At 34.0% G+C, this 21,537-nt stretch overlaps 1 protein-coding gene across 1 annotated transcript in view; it reads left to right on the forward strand.

Annotated features, from left to right (window-relative positions):
- Positions 1–21,537, forward strand: part of dre4 (SPT16 homolog, facilitates chromatin remodeling subunit dre4) — a 371,785-nt gene that overhangs the window by 143,545 nt on the left and 206,703 nt on the right. Inside the window, exons 14-15 of the mRNA XM_090398585.1 lie at positions 4,531–4,613; positions 20,688–20,758. Coding sequence (XP_090254711.1) covers positions 4,531–4,613; positions 20,688–20,758 — 154 coding nt within the window. The remainder of the gene's footprint in view (positions 1–4,530; positions 4,614–20,687; positions 20,759–21,537) is intronic.

Consider the following 21,537-nt stretch of genomic DNA (forward strand, 5'->3'; position numbering starts at 1 on the left):
CACAGGTTGGACTGGAATGGCACATGTTCCTTACGTCATCACACTAAAACCTTGTATGACTGTAAATTTAAAGAGGCCTATGAAATTACTACACGCTACAATACCATTTCCATCAACACAATGTCATCTACTGCTCACCACCACCAATAGTACTTTGTGTATGTAAATTGCATGTGTCCTGTTGGCCAGTTTGCCTGTATGTAGGATGAGAAACTAGAGTTTCTGGAAGAAAATTCCTGCTAGCTGAATATGAAATCGGCTAACTCGTCTTTAAGTGAGAAAGAAGTCCATATAAAGATTCCTCTTGTCGCATTGAGAATTGAGCTCAGGTCTTTTCCAGTTATGACACATTCTCCAGTTATGCTACAGAGGCATATTCGACCCATAATTTTTTTTATTCTAACAGGTAATAATAATTAGGACTGTAGTATTCCAGTTGACTTAATTTGTTAATAACAAACCCCGGCCCTTATTTTACATTTTGATTAAACCACTATGAATGCTATATCATTAAATTGATAACAGTTTGTTCACTGGCCATATAAAACTCACTATAGCTTTGAATTTTTTTTTTTTTTTTTTTCCTTCTCACCAGAGGGTCAGGCCAGTATACTGTTTGAATTGTAATGTATCTTATTTCTGTGTGTGTGTGTACTCCTGATGATAATGACCTTGATATGAAGGTTTGAAATGTTAGGAAATTAAAATATTATAGGAATTTGATAGTTAATTCACTGGAGCAGTGCCCATGAAAATATTATTTATTATTATATGAGATCTCCAAGGAGTCAAGGACCACCCAAACCAGATGTCATACTGTCCCTTAAATTCATTCACACTAGATACACTCACTACCCCTAAAGGCAAACTATTCCACTCACTCACTATTCTATTAGAGAAAAACCTAGCTCTTACCTCTTTCTTGACTGTGAACAGACTTAACTTCTATGGATGCCCCCCGTGTTCTCTCCCCACCTTCCATGTAATAAAAGATTTTAGACGATCTCCCTATAACATCCATTCAAAAGTTTATAGACCACTATCATATCACTCCTGTTAACCAAAGTATGTAATCCACATACTCGCAATCTGTCCTCATAATCTAAATCCCATAATCCGGATATGATCTTCATAACTCTTCTTTGCACCCTTTCCACAGCTTCTTTATCTCCTTGGAAATCCAGGAGACCAAATCTGCACAAAATAATCCAGGTGTGGTCTTATCATCATCATATTTTGCCTTATAAAGAGGCAAAATGACTTCCTTATTCCTAGATGTCAAGGTTCACTTCAACATTGCAATTGTCCTCTGAGTTGTATTTGCAGCTTTTGCTATGTGACTTTTGAACTTCAAATTCCTATCCACCAGTATGCCAAGATTCCTTGCCTTCTCATGCCAAAGTTCATAACTTTACACTTACTAACATTAAACTGACAGCCATTTTCATTTGGCCAAATTTCTAGCTTATTCAAATCATTTTGTAAGTGCTGAACAGTAGCATCCCTGATTGCCCTGCCTATCTTTGCATCATCAACAAACAATTTCACATATGATGTTAGAACCTGCTGATGTCATTAATGTATAGATTGAGCAATAATGGCCCAAGGACTAAACACTGAGGTACACCACTGGTCATCTTAAATCTGGCAAATTTACACCTATTGTATACCACTTTTTGATATCTGTCTTTCAACCATCCCCTGATCCAGGTCAAGAGTTCATATTTCAATCCCATATTCTCCAGCTTATGCAACAGCTTTTCTTGTGGTATCCTATCAAAAGCATTAGAAAAATCCAACATTATCATAGTGTATCCATTCCCTTTATCCAGCTCAGCCATAACATTGTTATAAAATATGAGCAAATTGCTAAAACACAACCTTCCTTTAGTCAACTCATGCTGCTCCTTGAAGAGTATAGTGTGTTTGTCTACCCATTTCTGTATGCGAGTTCTTACCAACTTCTCTAAAATCTTCACTACCACACCAGAGATACTGATAGGTCAGTAGTTAGACACATCCGTTTTTGCACCACCCTTGTAAAATGGAACTATCATACGTTCCTGTGGTATCATTCCTGAGCTGAGACAAGTTATACAAACATGTGAAAGGCCTAGCCATTTCAGCTGAACATTCCTTTAGCAAACAAGCTGATATTCCATGTGTTCCTATTGACAAATTCTTATCCAAGTTATGCCACAGCTCGTCAACTTCATTTTCATGAACCTCTGACTCTTCATCCAATGTAGCAGTAGCACTGTACACCATGTTGCATACACCTGGTCGATATATCTTAGCAAAGTGAGCACTCATTAATTGAACAATCTCATTAGCTTTTGATACTAGAGTATCATCTGCATTCAATAAAGTTCTTTCACATTCCTTCTTTCTTTTGCTTGAGTCATAAAATTCTTTTGGATTGCCTTTAGCTTACATGGCCAATTTCTTTTCATACTCTGATTTAGCTCTCTGTACAATACTGGTTACTTTTCTGGCCTCAGCTTTATATATTTCATAACTCTTCTCACTCTTATTCTCATGATATTCTTTCCACATCATCATCATCTTCTTCGATCTCTTGCTTAATGTATAAATATGCATAAAAATTGATAGAAGACAATAGAAGCAAAACATTTATGAGAAAGTGGCTGATAATCAACTCTCTTCTGGATAGCATTACACACTTTTATTAATACCTTTGGTGCACCACCCTAATATAGGAGCAATATTCTGAGTGTTGGCAGATTTGGGATTGATTATTAATGTTAGGAGTTGTATTAATATTAAATATTTTTTTTTAATGAAAATGGTTAACACTCAGCTTATGTTGAGATAACCATTCTCATGTGACAGTGTTTTCTCATCCCCCCCCCCCCAATCCAAAAATGTAAACTGATGTGTTATTGCCAGGAAAGGGTAGATGTGTAAGTCAGCCTAAGAAGAGAAATGGTATTTCTTAATGCTCTCCTAAGGTGGTTTCTATTGATTTTCTTGCAAGCAGTTCTTATATAATGAGTTCTTATATATATATATTATTTTAAATGACTGATACCGAGAGATAAAGAGATGACATGCTTTATTTAAAAAGATACTATAGTTTACTAGTTTCGTTGAATGGATCAACTTCTTCAGTAACACAATCAAAGAAATATATAAGAAATAACAGAGACTTAAAAATTGCATTAACAGTACTAGTCCAAAAAACAGTAGTACATTTTGAAAACAGTAATACGAGCTTGAGTTCCAAATAAAAGTTGACTACGTGCTGTCACGAGTGCGCCAATATTGAACAGAGGCAATGTGTGCATCAGAAAGATTGAAACTTAGGGAGTTATTGATATGGGAAGAATCTAAGGCAATTTCGCTGGACTCAACAATCTTTCTTTCAAGTTCATAACATGTGCTATGATGAGCTTGAAAGAAAGATTGTCGAGTCCAGAGAAATTGCCTTAGATTCTTCCCATATCAATAACTCCCTAAGTTTCAATCTTTCTGATGCACACATTGCCTCTGTTCAATACTGGCACACTCGTGACAGCACGTAGTCAACTTTTATTTGGAACTCAAGCTCGTATTACTGTTTTCAAAATGTACTACTGTTTTTTGGGCTAGTACTGTTAATGCAATTTTTAAGTCTGTTATTTTTTGTATATTTCTTTGATTGTGATACCTGAAGAAGTTGATCCATTCAACGAAACTAGTAAACTAGTAGTATCTTTTTAAATAAAGCATGTCATCTCTTTATCTCTCAGTATCAGTCATTTAAAATAATTTATAATATTTTCTACCGAGTAAAAATGAATGTTCAGAATATATATATATATATATATATATATATCAGTCTCACACACGTACAGAGGTCCCAAAATCTATGACATGATTTCAATGTATGTGAACAGGTTGTTAGAAAGGAGAGGAATTTGTCAGTATGTTTCTTGAGGATCCAGGTTCCATAGAGCAGAGATGTAGGGAATGAAGGAGGAGGAGAATGGGAAGTTAGAACTGCACATGGATGTTGATCTGCAGTTGTCCATAGATGATTAGAGGAAAGTGTAGGTATAGTAATTGTCATTTCAGTGGAACAGTGCCCATGGAAATACCTATAGAAAAGACAGCATGCAACAACAGATTGCCTATGGTAAATCAACTAGAGGGATTCAGTATGTGAATTTTAATGATGTTTGTAGCAAACTGCATTTACAAGCAAAGAATTTTTGTGTTTTTGCAATCATTTTAAAACAGCATTACTGTTCCCATGGGATATTTCAATATGTTGTAGTAGAGAGCAAGTTTGTTAAAATAGTGTTTGCTAGATTGGGAATTGACTATTTGCATCTTTATTTAAAGAGGGGGGGAAGTAAAGCATGGCTTGCAAATATATTTTCTATTTATATCTTTAATGTTGAGTACATTTACTACCTTTGAACATCCATAGTTAGAGGCTTTGTGTTGATGAAATGCTTGTTCATTTATCTTTTCTGATAATTCATTCATTCTGTCTCAAAATATGAATGTTTGTTTTATTCATAGAATTCGGAAGAGTAATATATCATACAAGTCAGTTGGACAATTACCTAAAGCACCAGAAATAAAAGAGTTGAAAATTTTTGTTGGTAAGTGTAGGAAAAAAATTCCATGTCTTGAGCATATCTATATTCACATTTAAAAAAAAAAGTGTATACACTCTGGTCTCTTTTTATGGCAATCTGTTTTATGCGTTTTGAAGTTATGCGGTGCATAACTTCAAAACTTATGTACCGTTGTGCATAATGAACAGCATGTTACAGCACATTCTGACCTAACGTGAAAGTCAGTGAGTGTCTGTGAAGTTTAATTTTGCATGTGAGTAAGTGTTTGTCTTTTCATTATTGAAAGTCTAAATTTTGCTAATTTTTATTTTAAGGATTTAATTTGGCCCAGTGGAGAGAAAAAAAACACCATAGCAAAACAATTTCTTTGGAAATGAAAATTACAATATTAGATCGCTTAGCCAAAGGAGAGGAATCTATGGCGATTGGTAAACATTTTACTTCAGGCAAATCTACTATAAAAGCAATTAAAAAGAATGAAGTCGCAATAAGAAAATCTGTTATTTCTGGCATAAAACTAAATGCCAAATTATCATCATACTCAAGAGATGCTTTATTAGAAAAAACAGAACGAGCTCATAATTTAGATTGAAGAATTAACTCGAAGAAGAATTCCTATAAGTGGTTATTTAATTAAACAAAAAGCTGTTCAGTTTTATAAACAGATGAAGCAATTGGAGCCATCTATTTCTGCTTCCCAGGCTGATAAAGAATTTTCTGCTAGCAAAGGATGGCTTACCGGGCTTTTAAAAAGGAATGCACTTCATAATGTGAAGATTACAGGAAGATGGTGGATATTGTCCCGATCAAGTGCTTAACGCTGACGAAACAGGATTGTTTTGGATGAAAATGCCTAGTCGAACTTCCAACGCAAAGTCTGAGAAAAAAGCAAGTGGGTTTAAAGCAAACAAAGATCGAGTAATGTTGTTACTTTGTAGCAATGCATCAGGGGATCGAATGTTGAACCCCCCCCCCCCTCCTCCCAGTAAATCAATCTCTAAGACCACGTGCTCTAAAAGGCGAAGATCTAAAACAGCTGCTGGCCATCCAATGTACTAGTACATCCAATGCAAAGGCCTAGGTTACAACTGCTGTATTTACTGAATGGTTCAATAATTGCTTTGTACCAGAAGTGAAACATATATGAAGCAAAAAGCTCTCGATTTTAAAGTTTTATTAATTGTTGACAATGTACCAAGTCATTCGCATTTAGACCATTCAAATGTGCAGGTAGTGTTGTACTTCCCAATACAACAATACAAGCATTATTCAGCCATTAGAGCAGGGTTCGCCAAAGTTATTTGCCCGTCGACCCCTTCAAGAGTTTCTTAACTTTTTATCGACCCCATATATTTTACTATTACGTAATTATAATAGGACAAGCAAAAAAAGATGCTTATGATAGTTTTTAGATTGTTTATTTTATAGTTACAGTGTTTATTGTATGTATAACATAGTATATATTATTATATTACTATTACTACTATTATTACTATCACTAGTAATATCACTGGTATTACTAGTGATATTAATAAACTACTGGTATTAATATCACTGGTATTACTACCAGCGCTGCTCAACTCTTCAACATAGAGAAGTTTAGTTCGTGAATGAATAACAATTGAATTATAATATGTATGTTGATGAATTTTAGAACATTAACGCTCACTTATGTCGATGCGCAAAAATGAGACTGGGATCGAATACTTGTAAGTATCAGTAAATAAGAACCACGCACATGTTGCAATCTCGCTCCCACTGCGCCGGCCGGCAGGAACCACCAACATCCGTTTATTGGTAAATATGTCATTTTGGCCTACTTGATTGGCCTCAGTAACTATTTTCATGACCTTACTCCATCTTACAGGTCCTATTCATGGACCTGTAAGATGGAGGTACTGATCTCACGATTCACTCTTAATTGCGTTGTCATTACCTCCATGTCTTTTGTCATGGAGGTAATGACAAAAGACATGGAGACCGAATTAAATATTACCCATACAGTGATGTCTTATATTTTTCTGTCGACCCCTAACAATGTCATATCGACCCCTTTGGCGACCACTGCATTAGAGCAAGGCATAATTGCTACTTTTAAAAAATATTACGTTAAGCACACTTTTCAATTTATATTGGATAAACTAGAAAATGAATCATTAACAGTAACTGATGTTTGGAAAAAAATTTCTATTTTGGACTGTTTAAATCATGTTGCATCTGTTATCGCTGAAATAAGACCACAAACTTTAAATGCCTGCTAGAAAGCAGCTTGGCCTGGATTTGTTGCAAACAGTGCAACCATTCAAACATCTACATTATCAGCTGAAATGATTACTTTAGCACATGAAATTGGTGGAGAAGGTTTTGATACATTTAGCCAGAATGATGTAGACGAATTGCTTGTGGATAATGCCTTAAGTGGCGATGATATTATCAAACATTGATTAGCTTCAGATATCATAGAAAAACCTGTCCCCCTCACTGCAAACATAATTTGAGAAGGTCTTGAACTGTGCAATAAATTGGAAAATCATTTTCTTGTTAATGACACAATTCTGAACAAGCCTTTAAATTCCAACGTGAGCTGAAGAAGTGTATGTCTGGATATCACGAGCTGTATAAAAAAATTAGTAAAATCATCATCGCAAAGTTTAATCACTGATTACATTGCCAGAAGAAAAAAAATCCTCACAGAATGAGGGTGAAGCTAATTCTGTTCGTGAAGAACTATTGCCTTTACCATACAGATCTGATGTGCTGACTATATCTTCACAAACTTTGCCGAATATTGTCTAATAGTGACAATAATTCTGATGAAAAAAATTTTTTAAAAAATGTTACTTCTCAATAAAATTAAATAAATAAAGCTTTAAAACAAACTTAGGCATTCTTATTTTCCTGAATGTTTATAAACTTTTTATGCGATTCTAGGTTTATTTTAATTCAGTGCTTCTGTTTTAGAAAATTATGGAACGTATCCCTAATTTTTCAACGTAAGTTAGGCCTTTTTTGTGCGATTTTTTATATGCAGTTTTCTGTGGAACGTATCTAGCACATAAAAAGAGACCTGACTGTATATTACTTCAGAGATCTTTCTTGATTGTTTAATACTGGTGGGCTGTTTCATAAGGGGTATTTTGATAGCATTTTATGCCATCCCAAAGATTAAATAACATTTTTGAGTGAGCAAGTAGTAGTATTGTACAAACAAATTGTTACTGCAGTAATATTGAGTTAGGAGCATTTAATGTGAAGCTCAGGAAATGCTAAATGACATTGATAAAGAAAGCAGGAAAAATGATTTAAAGATAACATAACTAAAACAAAATTGATTACACATTCAGAGACCATATCGAACTAAAATTAGCAGATAATATTGTTAAATTGTGGAGGGCTATGTATATCTCGGTCATTTAGTTGGTTTTTAGGAAAAACAAGATAAAGAAATAGAAGAATCACAAAGAAACAAAGCATTTTGGCTATATAAAAATTATCTGTTAGGGATTTGCTATGCTTGAAAAGAAGGCTATTTGGGCAATGAGTAAAAAGTAGGAAAAGAAGACAGGATATGAGTGGCCCAGAGAGCTTTGGAGAGAAGAATGCTCCATGTAACAAAAAGGGGTAGAATTAGGAATCAAAGAATTAGAAAGATGACCAGAATAGAGGAGATTATGAAGTATTGTAATCCATGAAAATGGAGATGGGGTAGCCATATTAGCAGATTGATAGGTGAAAGTGGAACAAAATTAAACACTGATTGGATACCCAAGAGAAGGAAAGGTCACAAAGAACACAGAGGGATATCTACAAAGGTTTTACCATGAGGTGGTGGGCTTTAGTTAAAGACATATGGAACTGGAAAGCTAAAGGGAGGTCAATATCTAACAGTGGTAGAAAACAGGCTAATGAAAAAAGTGTGATGCTTTATAATCTAGTTGAAAAACAATGAAGTGTTGGAAAACGTAGCACATTGGCTTTTAATGTACTACATGCATTTAGAGGCAACTAGACAATTTTATCCAAAAAAAAAAAAAGATTTCCTTCAGAAATCGGTTGTAAGCATTTCCATCTAACAGTCTATATCATAACCATTTAACTCATAGAGACCCCCCCCCAAAAAAAAGCAATAATGATATTTATTTATTATAGAAACATCAGTAAATGTAAAAACCCATTTTCTCTAAAGAAAAGCAGGTTGGACTAATCAAGCTCTGTATTCATTAGCCAGTTATACAACTCTCTCTCAGAACACAGTGAATTCATAAAGTAGAGATGCAAGTTTAATTTCATTAAGAATTATCTCTTATGTTATTCACAAAAACAACTCTTACATCTGAAACTTGTTAGTAAATTTTAAATCTAGAATACAGATGTTATAAAGATGGTAAGATCTGCAGACCATTTGCAAGGAGGGAAAAATAGAAATGGAGAAAAGAGCAGTGTAAAGGGAATTACATGGTAAAAGGCAACATAAAAATGGAATAAAAGAATATTCCAAATATCTGAAATAATTACTTTGAAAAAACATAAATGAGATAAGTAGTGACAGAACAGATGTAAAAAATATTAAAGAAAATGCAATCAGGACTATATATCAGTCCTTAATATACAAAAGCATCAGACATGTGAAAAGGAAGATGGAGTAGACCATATTCAATCATAAATGCTGAAATGCACAGGTAAAGGTTTATGGTAGTTATCACTGCATTATTCAAAATTGCATGATGAGATCAAATTCCAGGTGATTGGAATAGAGCTTACATAGTACCATCTGTATAAAACTGAATGTTCTGTATAATATTTATAAAAGGATATTTTGAGAAGAGGCTATGAAAAATAGTAGAAGAGAAAGTTTGCAAAGAAGCTGACTTCAGGCCAAATGTCAGCACCAGATTTTTAATGTAAGACAAAAAAAAAGCTTACTAAAAGAAATACAATCAGAATCTGTATTTAATTTTATAGATTTGGAAAAGGCATATGGTAAGATGGAGAAATAACAAAACCTACAATTATGTGGTGTGAATGAAACATACACACCAATTTATAGCTTATTACTTAACCCCTTAACGCACTCAACCGACTTAACTCGGGTCAGAGAAACTGAATTTTTTCTGTGTTCCCGAGTTAATACGTGTGACCATGAATTTGGTTTCACACATAAATACAATCGAATATACACGCTAGACAATTTTGTGCCTATTTCCTTTCAGCCGAGAAAAGTTGCCAATGGCATGTATCAGCTTTGCGTTTGCACATTTTTTGTCCATTATTGCCTGCTGAAAATCAGAATACCATCATGATTGGACAAAAAATCCATTATTATATACACCAGCATATCGCCCTCGCCCAAAAAATTGGCAGAAAAACGACCACTTTCTGATTTTTAATTGGTGCGTTAAGGGGTTAAGTTAGAATTGAAGGATGTAGAGCAGTGGTTACCAACTGTATGTCTGCAGGCACCTTGGCACCTGCCAATGTATCCAGAGATACCCATTCAGCCATATAGAATCCTCTATTATTCTGTTGATTTTATTGCGGGAAATTAACTGGCAGGAGAGCCATTGATGGGAAGATCCTGTAAAAAGTTACTCGCTTTCAGTGTATTAACAGTAGTTGGTCTTTCTCTTCAAATTTTATTCTTTACTTAAAAGTCAGTATCAGTGAATATGAGTGTATCTTTGTGAACAGTTCTTGGGTTTTAAATAGTTATTATACTCCCCAAAATGAATATAGTTATCAATCTGAATGGGAAGAAGCCTACAGATTTGTTAAAATAAAAGAGAAATGTGTGTGTTTGGTATGTGGTAATTATTGCAGTTATAAAGAAACATAATGTGGAGCAGCATTTCAAGACTAATCACTCCTCGTTTGACCACAACTATCCTGTTAATTCTGAACTGAGAAAGAAAAAAGTATGTGAACTAAACACAAAATTTACATCTCAACAGTTAGTTTTTATTAGACCTATAGTAAAGCATAAAAATGCCACCATTGCTTCTTATAAAATTACTCACTTAATACCAAAAAGGGAAAAACCATATCAGGAAGGTGAATTGATAAAAGAGGCATTTCTTGCAGGAGCAGATTCTTTATTTGAGGGCTTTAAAAACAAACAAGAAATTATGACAGCGATATCAGACCCAGCTTTTAAATAAAACAATCACAAGGTGATTGAGCTCAATTTTCCTTGACGTGCAAGCCCAACTGAAAAATGATTTAGGAAAATATGAATACTTATCCCTGCAATTTGATGAGTTGGCAGTTTTAGTGAGAATGGTATTTGAGCACTTTTCTGTTATGAAGGAACTGTTAAAATTATTGCCCATGAATAGTCAAACAACACGAATGGAAATTTACCATACATTTAAACAATACATAGAAACAATAGATTCCTCTCTAAGCAAGTTGGCAGTGATCACCACTGATGGAGTCCCAGCAATGTTGGGTATTTCCAAAGGATTTATTGCTCTTTGCAGGGAGGGCAACTAATTTCCAATCTTTACATCGTACCATTGCATTATTTATTAAGAAGCATTGTGTGGTAAAGTTCTCTCCTTCAGTCACATTATGAAAACAGTTCTAACAATAATAAACTCAATTAAACCTCTCCTCTACAGCACTGCCTCTCTGTCTTTCATTGAGAGCACCAACAATGTAACTAAAAAAGATCTTAATTCTTCATTCGAAGTTTGCTGGCTAAGCAAAGGAGAAGTACTTACAAAATTTGAGAGTTTGATTGAAGAGATAAAAGAATTTCTCAGTTCCAGAGGACAGAAATATGAACGGTAAAGTGAAACCCAAACCCAAATGGATTTGGGTTTCCTTATGGATATCATAGAAAAATTAAATTCTCTAAACTTGGAATTTCAAGGAAAGGATAAACACATTGCGACGATGATAGGTTCGATCAGATCATTCAAAGAGAAGCTGGCTTTGTTGTTATATCATTTGGAGTGGAAATCTCTCAATCATTTCCCAAATCTGAAGAAAATGATTGACAACAGAAAGTTTGTCCTGGGATCATTTGTTAAATTGCTTAAAGTGCTTCAGGAAGAATTTGATAAGAGGTTTCAGCAGTTCAACATCATTGAGTCAATGATATAATTTTTTTTTGAAACCCTTTTACAGACTGCTGAACTCATTACAAATGTTAACAATGCAACAACAGAAGAAATAGAGAACTGGAAATTTTAGATCTCAGGAATGATATCACATTAAAGTCATCTAAAGGTGATGAAAACGTTTGGAGGTTGGTGTATGGAGAAAGATTTCCTGTTTTAAAAAGTTATGCACACAAGATAACGTCTGTTTTGGGTCAACATACTTGTGCGAGTCATTTTTTTCCACCATGAACATCATAAAATCTAAATACAGACCACAACTAAAGGATAAACATCTTGATGATTGTTTGCAAGCTGCAACATCATCTTATATTCTCAACTACTTAGGACTTGTCAATGATATGCAACTTCAAGGATCCGATTAAAATCAATTTTTCTTCACAATTTATTTAATTTGTTTAAAACATTGTTGTTCCTTTCCAATAAAAACAAAATTACAATGATCCTTTTGTTTATTTATCCACAACATAAATTTATCTTGATTGTTTGATTGCTTTAAGAAAGATGGCAGGGTAGGTGGTGGGGAGTGCCTCCAGTACTGTTTTCTCATCTTAAAAGTGCTCTGGAGCTCAAAAAGGTTGGTAATCCTTGATGTAGAGGAATTTGTGTTTATCTGATATTGATGATGTTAAACTTAGTTGTTTATTTCATGCAGATGATATTATACTCTTAAATAAATCCATTACAAGTCTTCAGGATTCCAACTAAATCGAATAATTGCTGTACTATCAAATTTGGTATGAAAATCAGTAATAAAAAGATGAAGACTAAGAATATAAGAGCAAACATGGAAAACTTAAAGATATGCATCAACATTGTGCATTCCCAATAGAAAACCTATAGAAGTAAAACATTTCATCTCTTTAGGCAACAGTTTTTAGTCAACATGACAAATTAAAAATGGAAATAAATAATAGAGTGAACAAAGTTAGCATGGTGAGAAGCTGAGATGGTGTCTAAATGATATCCTGGAATCAAATACCTGTTTTTGTTTTACTAACCTTTCATCTTCCATTCTGTTTAAGTTATTATAGCTTAAGGTTAGCTCTGCTCAGGTATTCTTGAATGCTAACAATGGCAAGGTAATATCTTCTAATATCTTAATTTTTAAATGATTGTCATTGATGCCATCTGTTTGCTGCTGTCATTTTAATTCCATAACTTCAAGTTAATACCCAAGGTTAGCTCTACTCACACATTTTTGAATGCAATAATGGCAAGTTCCTTCCTGATATTTTCATTCTGATATGATTCTGTCATTGATGTCATCTGTTCTTTGCTCTCATTATCAGAATTCTCATATCTGTGCTCTCCAGTCTTAGATCAAATTCTTTATCCGTAACCCACCTCTCAGATCCATAAGTTAAAATTGGTTTGAAACACTGTGTTGTATATAGCTAATTTTTCTTTTATTCCATGCAAATTTATTCATTTGACTCGCTACTTTACCAGCTTTGCTTATTCTGTTTCTGAACATAAAACCTATACATCTAAACTAATTAGTTTTAGATGTATAGGTTTTATGTTCAGGATGCAGCTGATATTTCACTGTTCACTATAATATCATCTGCATAATGTAAGCAGTTGAGATTAACATCTCCAATTTTGCTATCAAATTTAATGCCATTTTCCTTCATAATGTGATCCAGCGGTGATGAATAAGAATAGACATAGTGTGCGCCCTTCTGGTACACCTGATTTATTATATATGGCACCTCCTTGCAGTCCAAAGACTCATCGTAGGAGACTCTTTCATACCTTTCCTTGAACCCATTAATAGACAAAGCACTCACAACTGACTCTGGCAACCCATTTTATACATCAAACTCCCCCCCCCTTCTTGTACTTCCTTCAGTTCTAATTGCTGATTTACAACCTAAATACTGACTATCCTCATTTACATTGTATAATTCTTCTTTGGACAGCTTTTCTGTTGGTCTGTTTTTATATGTCCAAATCTACCAAACTTAAATATAGATCACTATTATATTTCTATGATTTCTCAGTTTTTGTTCAGTTTCTCTTTGGCAAATTTTCTCATCCTCTTCTCTAATATATTTGCATAAATCATATGTAGAACATTCAGTTTTAGTTCCTTTTTTCTATAGGAGGGTACTATGAGAGTTCTTCTCCGGTCATCTGGAATTCAACCCTTTGACTAGGGCTTCTGTCTTTGGCTACAACAATTATTCTTTGATATTTGAGCATTTCTGGTTGAATATCATCTACTTCAGCTGCCTTTCCACATTTTGGTGGTTTTGATGGCTTTTTTATACTACTGATACTATCTTCTCCTGATTTTATTCCTCTTGAATACCTTCAAGTGTTGGAATTTGGTGCCATTGAGACTTGGAGTTCCATTGGCTCCAAAGTCTAACCCTTGGAGTCTCACTGGAAAACTCAGAAGCAAACATTGATTAAGTTAGGGAAGCATGTGGTAAAGTTGTCTGCAAGGATGAAATATATGAACTCCATAGTGACACAAAAATCTTCTCCTGATTTTATTCCTCTTGAATACCTTCAAGTGTTGGAATTTGGTGCCATTGAGACTTGGAGTTCCATTGGCTCCAAAGTATAACCCTTGGAGTCTCACTGGAAAACTCAGAAGCAAACATTGATTAAGTTAGGGAAGCATGTGGTAAAGTTGTCTGCAAGGATGAAATATATGAAATCCATAGTGACACAAAAAAAAGCATACTGAGAGTTTCTGCCAAATAAGTCAGCAGATGCCTTAAAAAACATAGAGAAAAATGGAGGAAAGCTAAGCTGTCTATCAAAGTATAAGAGCTGAATTCGAATCTCATCTAGGATGCAAAGAACTTTTATCAGGACGTTTCAGTTGAAGGTGAGTTAGTAGTCTTATACAAAGGTTGCAGGGTTTTTCATCCCATGAAACAGGCTAACTGGCCAGAAGAACATACACAATTTATGAACATAACAAACAGTGCAGATAGGATTACCACTTTATCACAAGCAGGTTTCAAAGATGAAAACTTAGCAATGATAGGTCATTGAGCCTAACCTGAAAGGAAGATTAAATGGGCAGTAGAAAAAGCTGTCAAAAGCTGAAAAAAAAGTGGAAAGGCAGCTGGAGTAGATGATATTCAATCAGAAATGCTCAAATGTGGCGGAATAAAAGTTTTTTGGTGACTACGCTGTATAATTCAGAAGGTCTGTTCCAGATGATTGGAGTAGAGCTCTAGATTCTCATCTAGGAAAAGAGAAATTTAAAAAAATGTGAGAATTACAGAGGAATTTCTCTACTAACTGTTCCAGGTAATGTTTATGCAAATGTACTGAGAAGAGTGTAAGAAGAATTATGGAAGAGAAATTTGGGAAAAAAGCAAGTTTAGGCCAAATAGAAGTTGTCAAGATCAGATTTTCACTTTATGACAAATAGTTGAGAAATCGTGGAAATATAACCAGGATCTGTACCTAAGTGTTGTAGATCTGTAAAAGGCATACATCCAGATACCCAGAGAAATGCTTTTCAAAATGCTACAATTATAATGGTAATAAAGCAGGACATTTAAAAGAGCAATGTATAGTCTATATTTAAATTGAACGTCAGCAGTTAGAATTGAAGAAAATACAGGAAGATATTTGATGTAAAATCAGGTGTAAGACAAGGGATTCACACTATTTTCACTTTTATTCATCATTTATACGAATTATATTGTGAAAGAAAGTTTGTTGCAGATATCAAACTTAGCTTTTGCTTTATGCAGTTGATGTTGCATTCCTAAACCCAGTGGAAGTCTCCAGGATTCTTAACTAAACTGAATCTATAACAAATATGGCATGAAAATCAGAGTAAAGAGACCAAAACTATGAATACAGTCGGTAACATGGAAAACTTCAACTGTATTCTCAATGGGGCGAGGGGGGGGATCTTGAAAACAAATAAAATATTTCATCTATTTTAGGAACAATGTTTAGTGAAGATGGCAAATTAAATATGGAAATAGACACTAGAATAACAAAGCTGGCATGGTGGGGTGCCAGTTGGATAAATTTATATGTAAATAAGAGAGAAATTAGTCAAAACACTGAATTAGTAGTATACAAGTATTCAAACCAGTGTCACAAAAAAAAAAACAGTTGACACAACACTAATGAAGGATGCCGCTTTCGCCAACAAAAAAGATACAACACGTAGCGCCACTAGTTTCTTCTATTTTCGAAAAGTTCAGTTTCTTTTTGGACAGAGGGCACAGATCTGAGTTATTAATAAAGCACTTGAACAAAGATTAGAGACCACAGATATAAGAGTACTGAGAAAAATTAGGGGCAGGAACATATGTCATCAAGGGCAGAATCATATTAAAAATGAAGATATTGGTGTGGTGGTGGTGGGGGGGGACTTGACATTGCTAGCATTTAAGGTGTGAGCAGGGCTAATCTTAAAGTGGTACGGTCACTTAAACAGAATGAGTGAGTAAAGATTAGCAAAACAGGTGTTTGATATCAAGATGTCAGTAAAAAGACCCATAGAAAGACAACAAACGAGGTGAATTGATTCAGTGAGATGTGCCTGGGAAGATCAAAATGATATGACAATTTTGGAGTGCTGACCAGTAATAAACTAATTTATTATTATTAAGGGAGGCTGCATACTACATGCACCAGCTATCATACTTGTTCTTAAATTCATGCACTCACAACATCCAATGGCAATCCATTCGAATCACACACCACCCTATGAGAGATAATAGTATAAACTTAATCATGCAGTACTGTCATTGTAAACTATACTTTCCTTGGGAGTATTATCAGGAAATTGATGATGAAGATTAAATTGATCTCTAGATCAATTTAATCATCATCAGGAGAACAATTTGTGTACAAAACAGAATGAATGTTATGAGTGTTTATCCTTTTCAAAACATACCTGTTAAACAATGACACATCACAATAATGCCACATCACAGAAAATCTTTTCTGTGATGTGGCATCCTTGTTGACTTATAGCCAGCGAACCATCTAGATAGATTGCAATTTGGTAAATACACCAATATCAAAGTGCTGATATTCGAATGCCAAGGATAGAAAGATAAAACTGGAAAACATACCATGATAATAATCACTGGGAAATTTAATGACCTCGATGTTTTTATAAACACTTGCAAAGCATTCCATCCATTCATTTCTCATATATTCAAGATGTATGGAGTCTCCTGATTAGGGATTATAGGCAATTAATGCAGCCAGCTTGCCATTCCTCTGCCACTTCCCATAATGGTGAGTGTGTTTTATGTCTATAGATGTGTTTTCACGGGGATGGTTTGCCTCTTCTGAGGGATGAAAAATCTGAGCATCTGGGAGGGGAAACCTTCAACCTCCAGGTGAGACTGGCTAACACATCTTTAGTTGCAAAGCATTACAGAACAAACTCATGCTGTTTTGCACAGTAATGAGATCCAAAAAAAAAAAAAAAGGTTGGGTAGTTGTGAGAATTCAGCAGTAGGGACTGATGAGATATCAGCACTTCTGCTAAAAGAAAATTTTGTACTATATGTGCATGTTGTGGCTTTTATAATTTCAAAATATTTTTTGAAAACAAAACTTCCGACTTTTGACTGACCATTCCTCATTCTTTCTGTTTCATTCTTGTTATAATTTATCTGTTTTGAAACATCTGCGAGCTGCCATATTACTTTTACTGAAAGCTGTTTTGAGGAAGGTGATAAAATGTTTATATTTAACTTTATTCCTTTAAAAGCACTTCAGACATCAATATGGAAGTATAATATGCAATCACTAACTTCTTTATGGGTCTCTGTAGCTGAATTGTATTTGGCATTGCCCTTCATTTTGAAAGAAATCCCATCTAAGATGCAAAGAACCTTTATGAGTACCTTTCATTTGAAGATGTGAGTTAGCTGGTCTCATACACAAGTAGCAGGGTTTTTTCTCTTGCAGAAATTCATTTTTTGTCCCACAAACTGGCCAGGAGAACAAGCACAATTTACTTGCAAAATATACTAATAAGCACAATACTAATCAACCTATCTTGAAATAATGAATAGGAAATCCAAGATTGCTTGTAAGGTTATTAGTGCATAAGGACCTGCTCATAACCATAGGAAAGAAGACTTCTTCATATATGGCATCACTCATTTATAACTTCATTTTCTTTCTCTGTGAGTGATATGTCAAAGTTATACTATCGTTTATTTGATATAGTTACTTCACACTTCTCAAATCAATCCACATTTTGATGAATTGTGATTTTTTGTTAAATAATACCTTTCAACTATTTTCTTTTTCATATTGTTTATTGAACTATTTTTCAATTTGTGTTTTCAGTAAATTGCTTTTTGGTGAATAGTCATTTGACTTTCAATGAGTGAATTGTTTTTGGTGAATTTTCTACATACTAGTGCAGATGTTGAGCTGTATCGTGTTATTGTGTAGTACAGTGTATTCCTTCAGTTCTGGGACTCATTGGAGGTGTCATAATAAGTTGGCTATTTTGAAAATCCGTTTCAATATTTGAAAATATAACATCTTTTGGTTCTTAGCACGATCAGAAGTGTATATTGGAATTTTGCAAGTAATGAAAAAAAGCAATTTTCAACTCATTTATTTCAATAAATACAATTTAATATCCCTCCCAATAAATAATCTTTAATCTTTTACAAGGAAAGCTTTTGAAAATGGCATGAAAATAACTTCCATAATCCTTTCTAGTAAAATGATAGGATTGAAATATATATATATACAGGGTGTTCGGGATAAATTTGACAGTTTCGTAAGGAAAAAGAAAATCTTCTTTGTATCTATTAAATTTAATGAATTGACAAAAAAACATTACAGGCAGAGTTAATTACAATACTATCAACAAGATTTACTCAAAATAACCGCCATTAGCATCGATCACAGCTTCAATTCTGCTTCGGAACCTCGAACAAGCTGATGCTACAGTCTCCCTGGGAAGGGCCGCAAAAACTGTTTTAATTTTATCCATTAACTGGGCTTTTGTATTACTGGAAGTGCGATTGGTGTCTTTTTCAACTGCGCCCCATACAAAATAATCCATGGGGTTAAGGTCTGGGGAGTTTGGAGGCCAAACATTTGGACTGGTGAAGTCGTAGAAATTTTCAGACAACCATTTTTGACTTTTCCCAGAGGTGTGGCAAGGGGCCGAATCCTGCTGCCATACATACGGCCTACCATTGGCTACCCTTGTTATCCAGGGCTTGACTACAGTTAGCAACTCCACGAACAAAGCCCGAATTCCAATGCCAGGGTTCTTCAACACCTGTTCCTGCAGATTTGCGAGGAATTCTGCTGTACGAACGCAATCAGATCGTCTGCTAGGGATCTTTCTTCTTGCTACATCCTCGTAGTCACCATTGCAAGTCTCTAGTTCATGCCTGATTGTTTTTACTGTATTCAGGGAGCATTGGGCAGCAGTCGTAATATCCTTATTTTGATGGCGGGCACGAATCATCATGATACAAGTTATTCTCTTCCATGATTCAGGTGGGTTCCAGCTATCCATCCTTTCTGACATCTTGTATATGAATGAAGAAGGGTCCAAACTTTTAAATGAAGAGAAGTGTGTGTTAATACATGTAACTTACGGAAAAATATAATTAATTATAAATATGTCAAATTTATCCCGAACACCCTGTATATATATATATATATATATATATATATATTTTTTTTTTTTTTTTTTTTTTTTTTCAGGCATACTTCCCAAGTGAAATTTGTTTTTTATAATTTGTGAACAAACAAATAATGTATAGTAGAAAGTTGCAACACTAAAACACATTCAGTTTGTTTTTGATACATGAAATTTCCAATAAAACTCTGAGTGGTGAATGGTTTTCCACAAATTAGGATTAAAAGCTGAACAGAGTAATTGAGTGATTAATTGGATCTAATTCAAATTTGTTTGTCTTATGCTCTGTTTTGCACAAGTTAGTCACTAAAAGTGATAGATTGATAATAAAGTTCGTTCTTGCTATAGCAAACTGGTAAGGACTATAGGAATAGTTGTTTTAGTGAATTTCCTGTAGAACAGAATTACACATATGACTTTGGTTGGACTTTCAGTAATTTGTTATTATGGTGTTTGCTATAGTGAGAATTGACTGTATTACTTAGAAAATGAGTATTATGGTAAGTTGAATTTGGGCTCTCATTATAATTTGTAATAAGAGTAGTCAGTGACCCTTAACAGTACTTGGCTTAAGAGTTCACTGCCATGACTTTTTATGCATGTACTGTGGATCCATGCAAGGTTTAGCATTTCTTCTCGAACTTCAGAAATGAAACTTTCTGAAGTTCACACTGTTTTTTGCTGCTCATTAAACTCTCCCTGCATGATGATGATGAATATGGTATGTTTTTAAGAAGTTGCACTAGACATGACCTTAGCCAAATAGAGTATTAACACAGGTTATGATGAAATAGAAGATTTTAAACTATGGTAGTAGATAAACCCATAACCTCCTGTGCCTTTGTAACTTGTGACTGAGATATATTCTTACAGTTATGTCAGCATATATCTCGAGTGTGTGTGTGTCCTGAATAAATGCATGATTGAATAAAGGAAGATTTAAGCATGACAAGGGAAATTGCATAATATTCATATTTTGCCATAGCAGTTGCTGTCTGCCAAGAATGTAGATGTTTTATCCTTTCTAAGCATGATGTGATACCCTGTGTTATCTGAATCTAGAGACAGCATTGTTCTCTGCTGTATGGAATATATTAGTTTAAAACAGATTTCAATAAAAGATTTTAGAAAGATGAGACATTTGTTTCATGGATGGCATTCTTCCATTCTCTCTTTTTTTTTAATTGGTTGCAACTATTCTAAACTATAATATGTATAATAAGTTTTGTATTTTAGCTGCATGTTTATTGTTCATGTAACTTAATTATGAATTAGTTGTTTTAATCATTTAGTTGTAAATCCTTTTTGTTTTCATTTAAATGTATTTGATTTAAATATTTTTAGATAAAAAATATGAAGCTGTTATTCTGCCAATCTTTGGAATTCCAGTACCATTCCATATTTCAACTATAAAGGTATAATTTTATTTTGTTTTATTATATATATATATATATATATATATATTTTTTTTTTTTTTTTTTTTTTTGTGAAATTTTAAATATTTGCTTAATATTTTGTATATTAAATTTGGAAATTAACATAGTTATGAATTGGAACCCGTTATTTTAGAAAAAATTAACGTTGCCTCTTCTTCTCATTCTAATTTCAGACTGAGCTTCTGATTGATATTTCATTGACCAACTGTTATATACATTTGCCCTCTCATATTGTTTAACTCATTTGATATCTTTTTTTTATATTTTGAAAATAATGCATTATTTTCAAAATATAATATAATAGAACATTGACTTCCTCACCCACATACACTTCAAATTTCCAAGTTTCTTTGAATTGAGGTCATTTTTGGTGAGTCTGATTTGTTTACTATATATCTGTTAAGGTGTGGCTAAATATATTTTAGTCTTCTTAAAAAAAAGTGAATGAAGGAGGGAAATGATGATCAGGGTGTCCTCCCGCGATGAGTCTTCAGACTCCTTGGAGGTGTCAGGAATAATAATAATAATAAACTTGTATATGTGTATCTATGCATGCAGTAGCATAGATAGTGAATTTTGACTACTCTACCACAATTTTACAATGCAAGCTGCTGCTTGTGTGGAAGGATTAAAAAATACCCAATATTTTATGGCCATGATAATGTGATTATCTATAGAAGAACAATATTTTTTTTTATGTGGCTCCTACCCATGAAAGGTTTTTTGTAAACCCATAAGTGCATTCATACTGTGGGTGG

This window comes from Typopeltis vanoorti, chromosome 9, assembly GCF_054136105.1.
Source record: "Typopeltis vanoorti isolate ZY-2024b chromosome 9, IOZ_Tvanoo_1.0, whole genome shotgun sequence".
In the NCBI taxonomy this organism is placed as follows: Eukaryota; Metazoa; Arthropoda; class Arachnida; order Uropygi; family Thelyphonidae; genus Typopeltis; species Typopeltis vanoorti.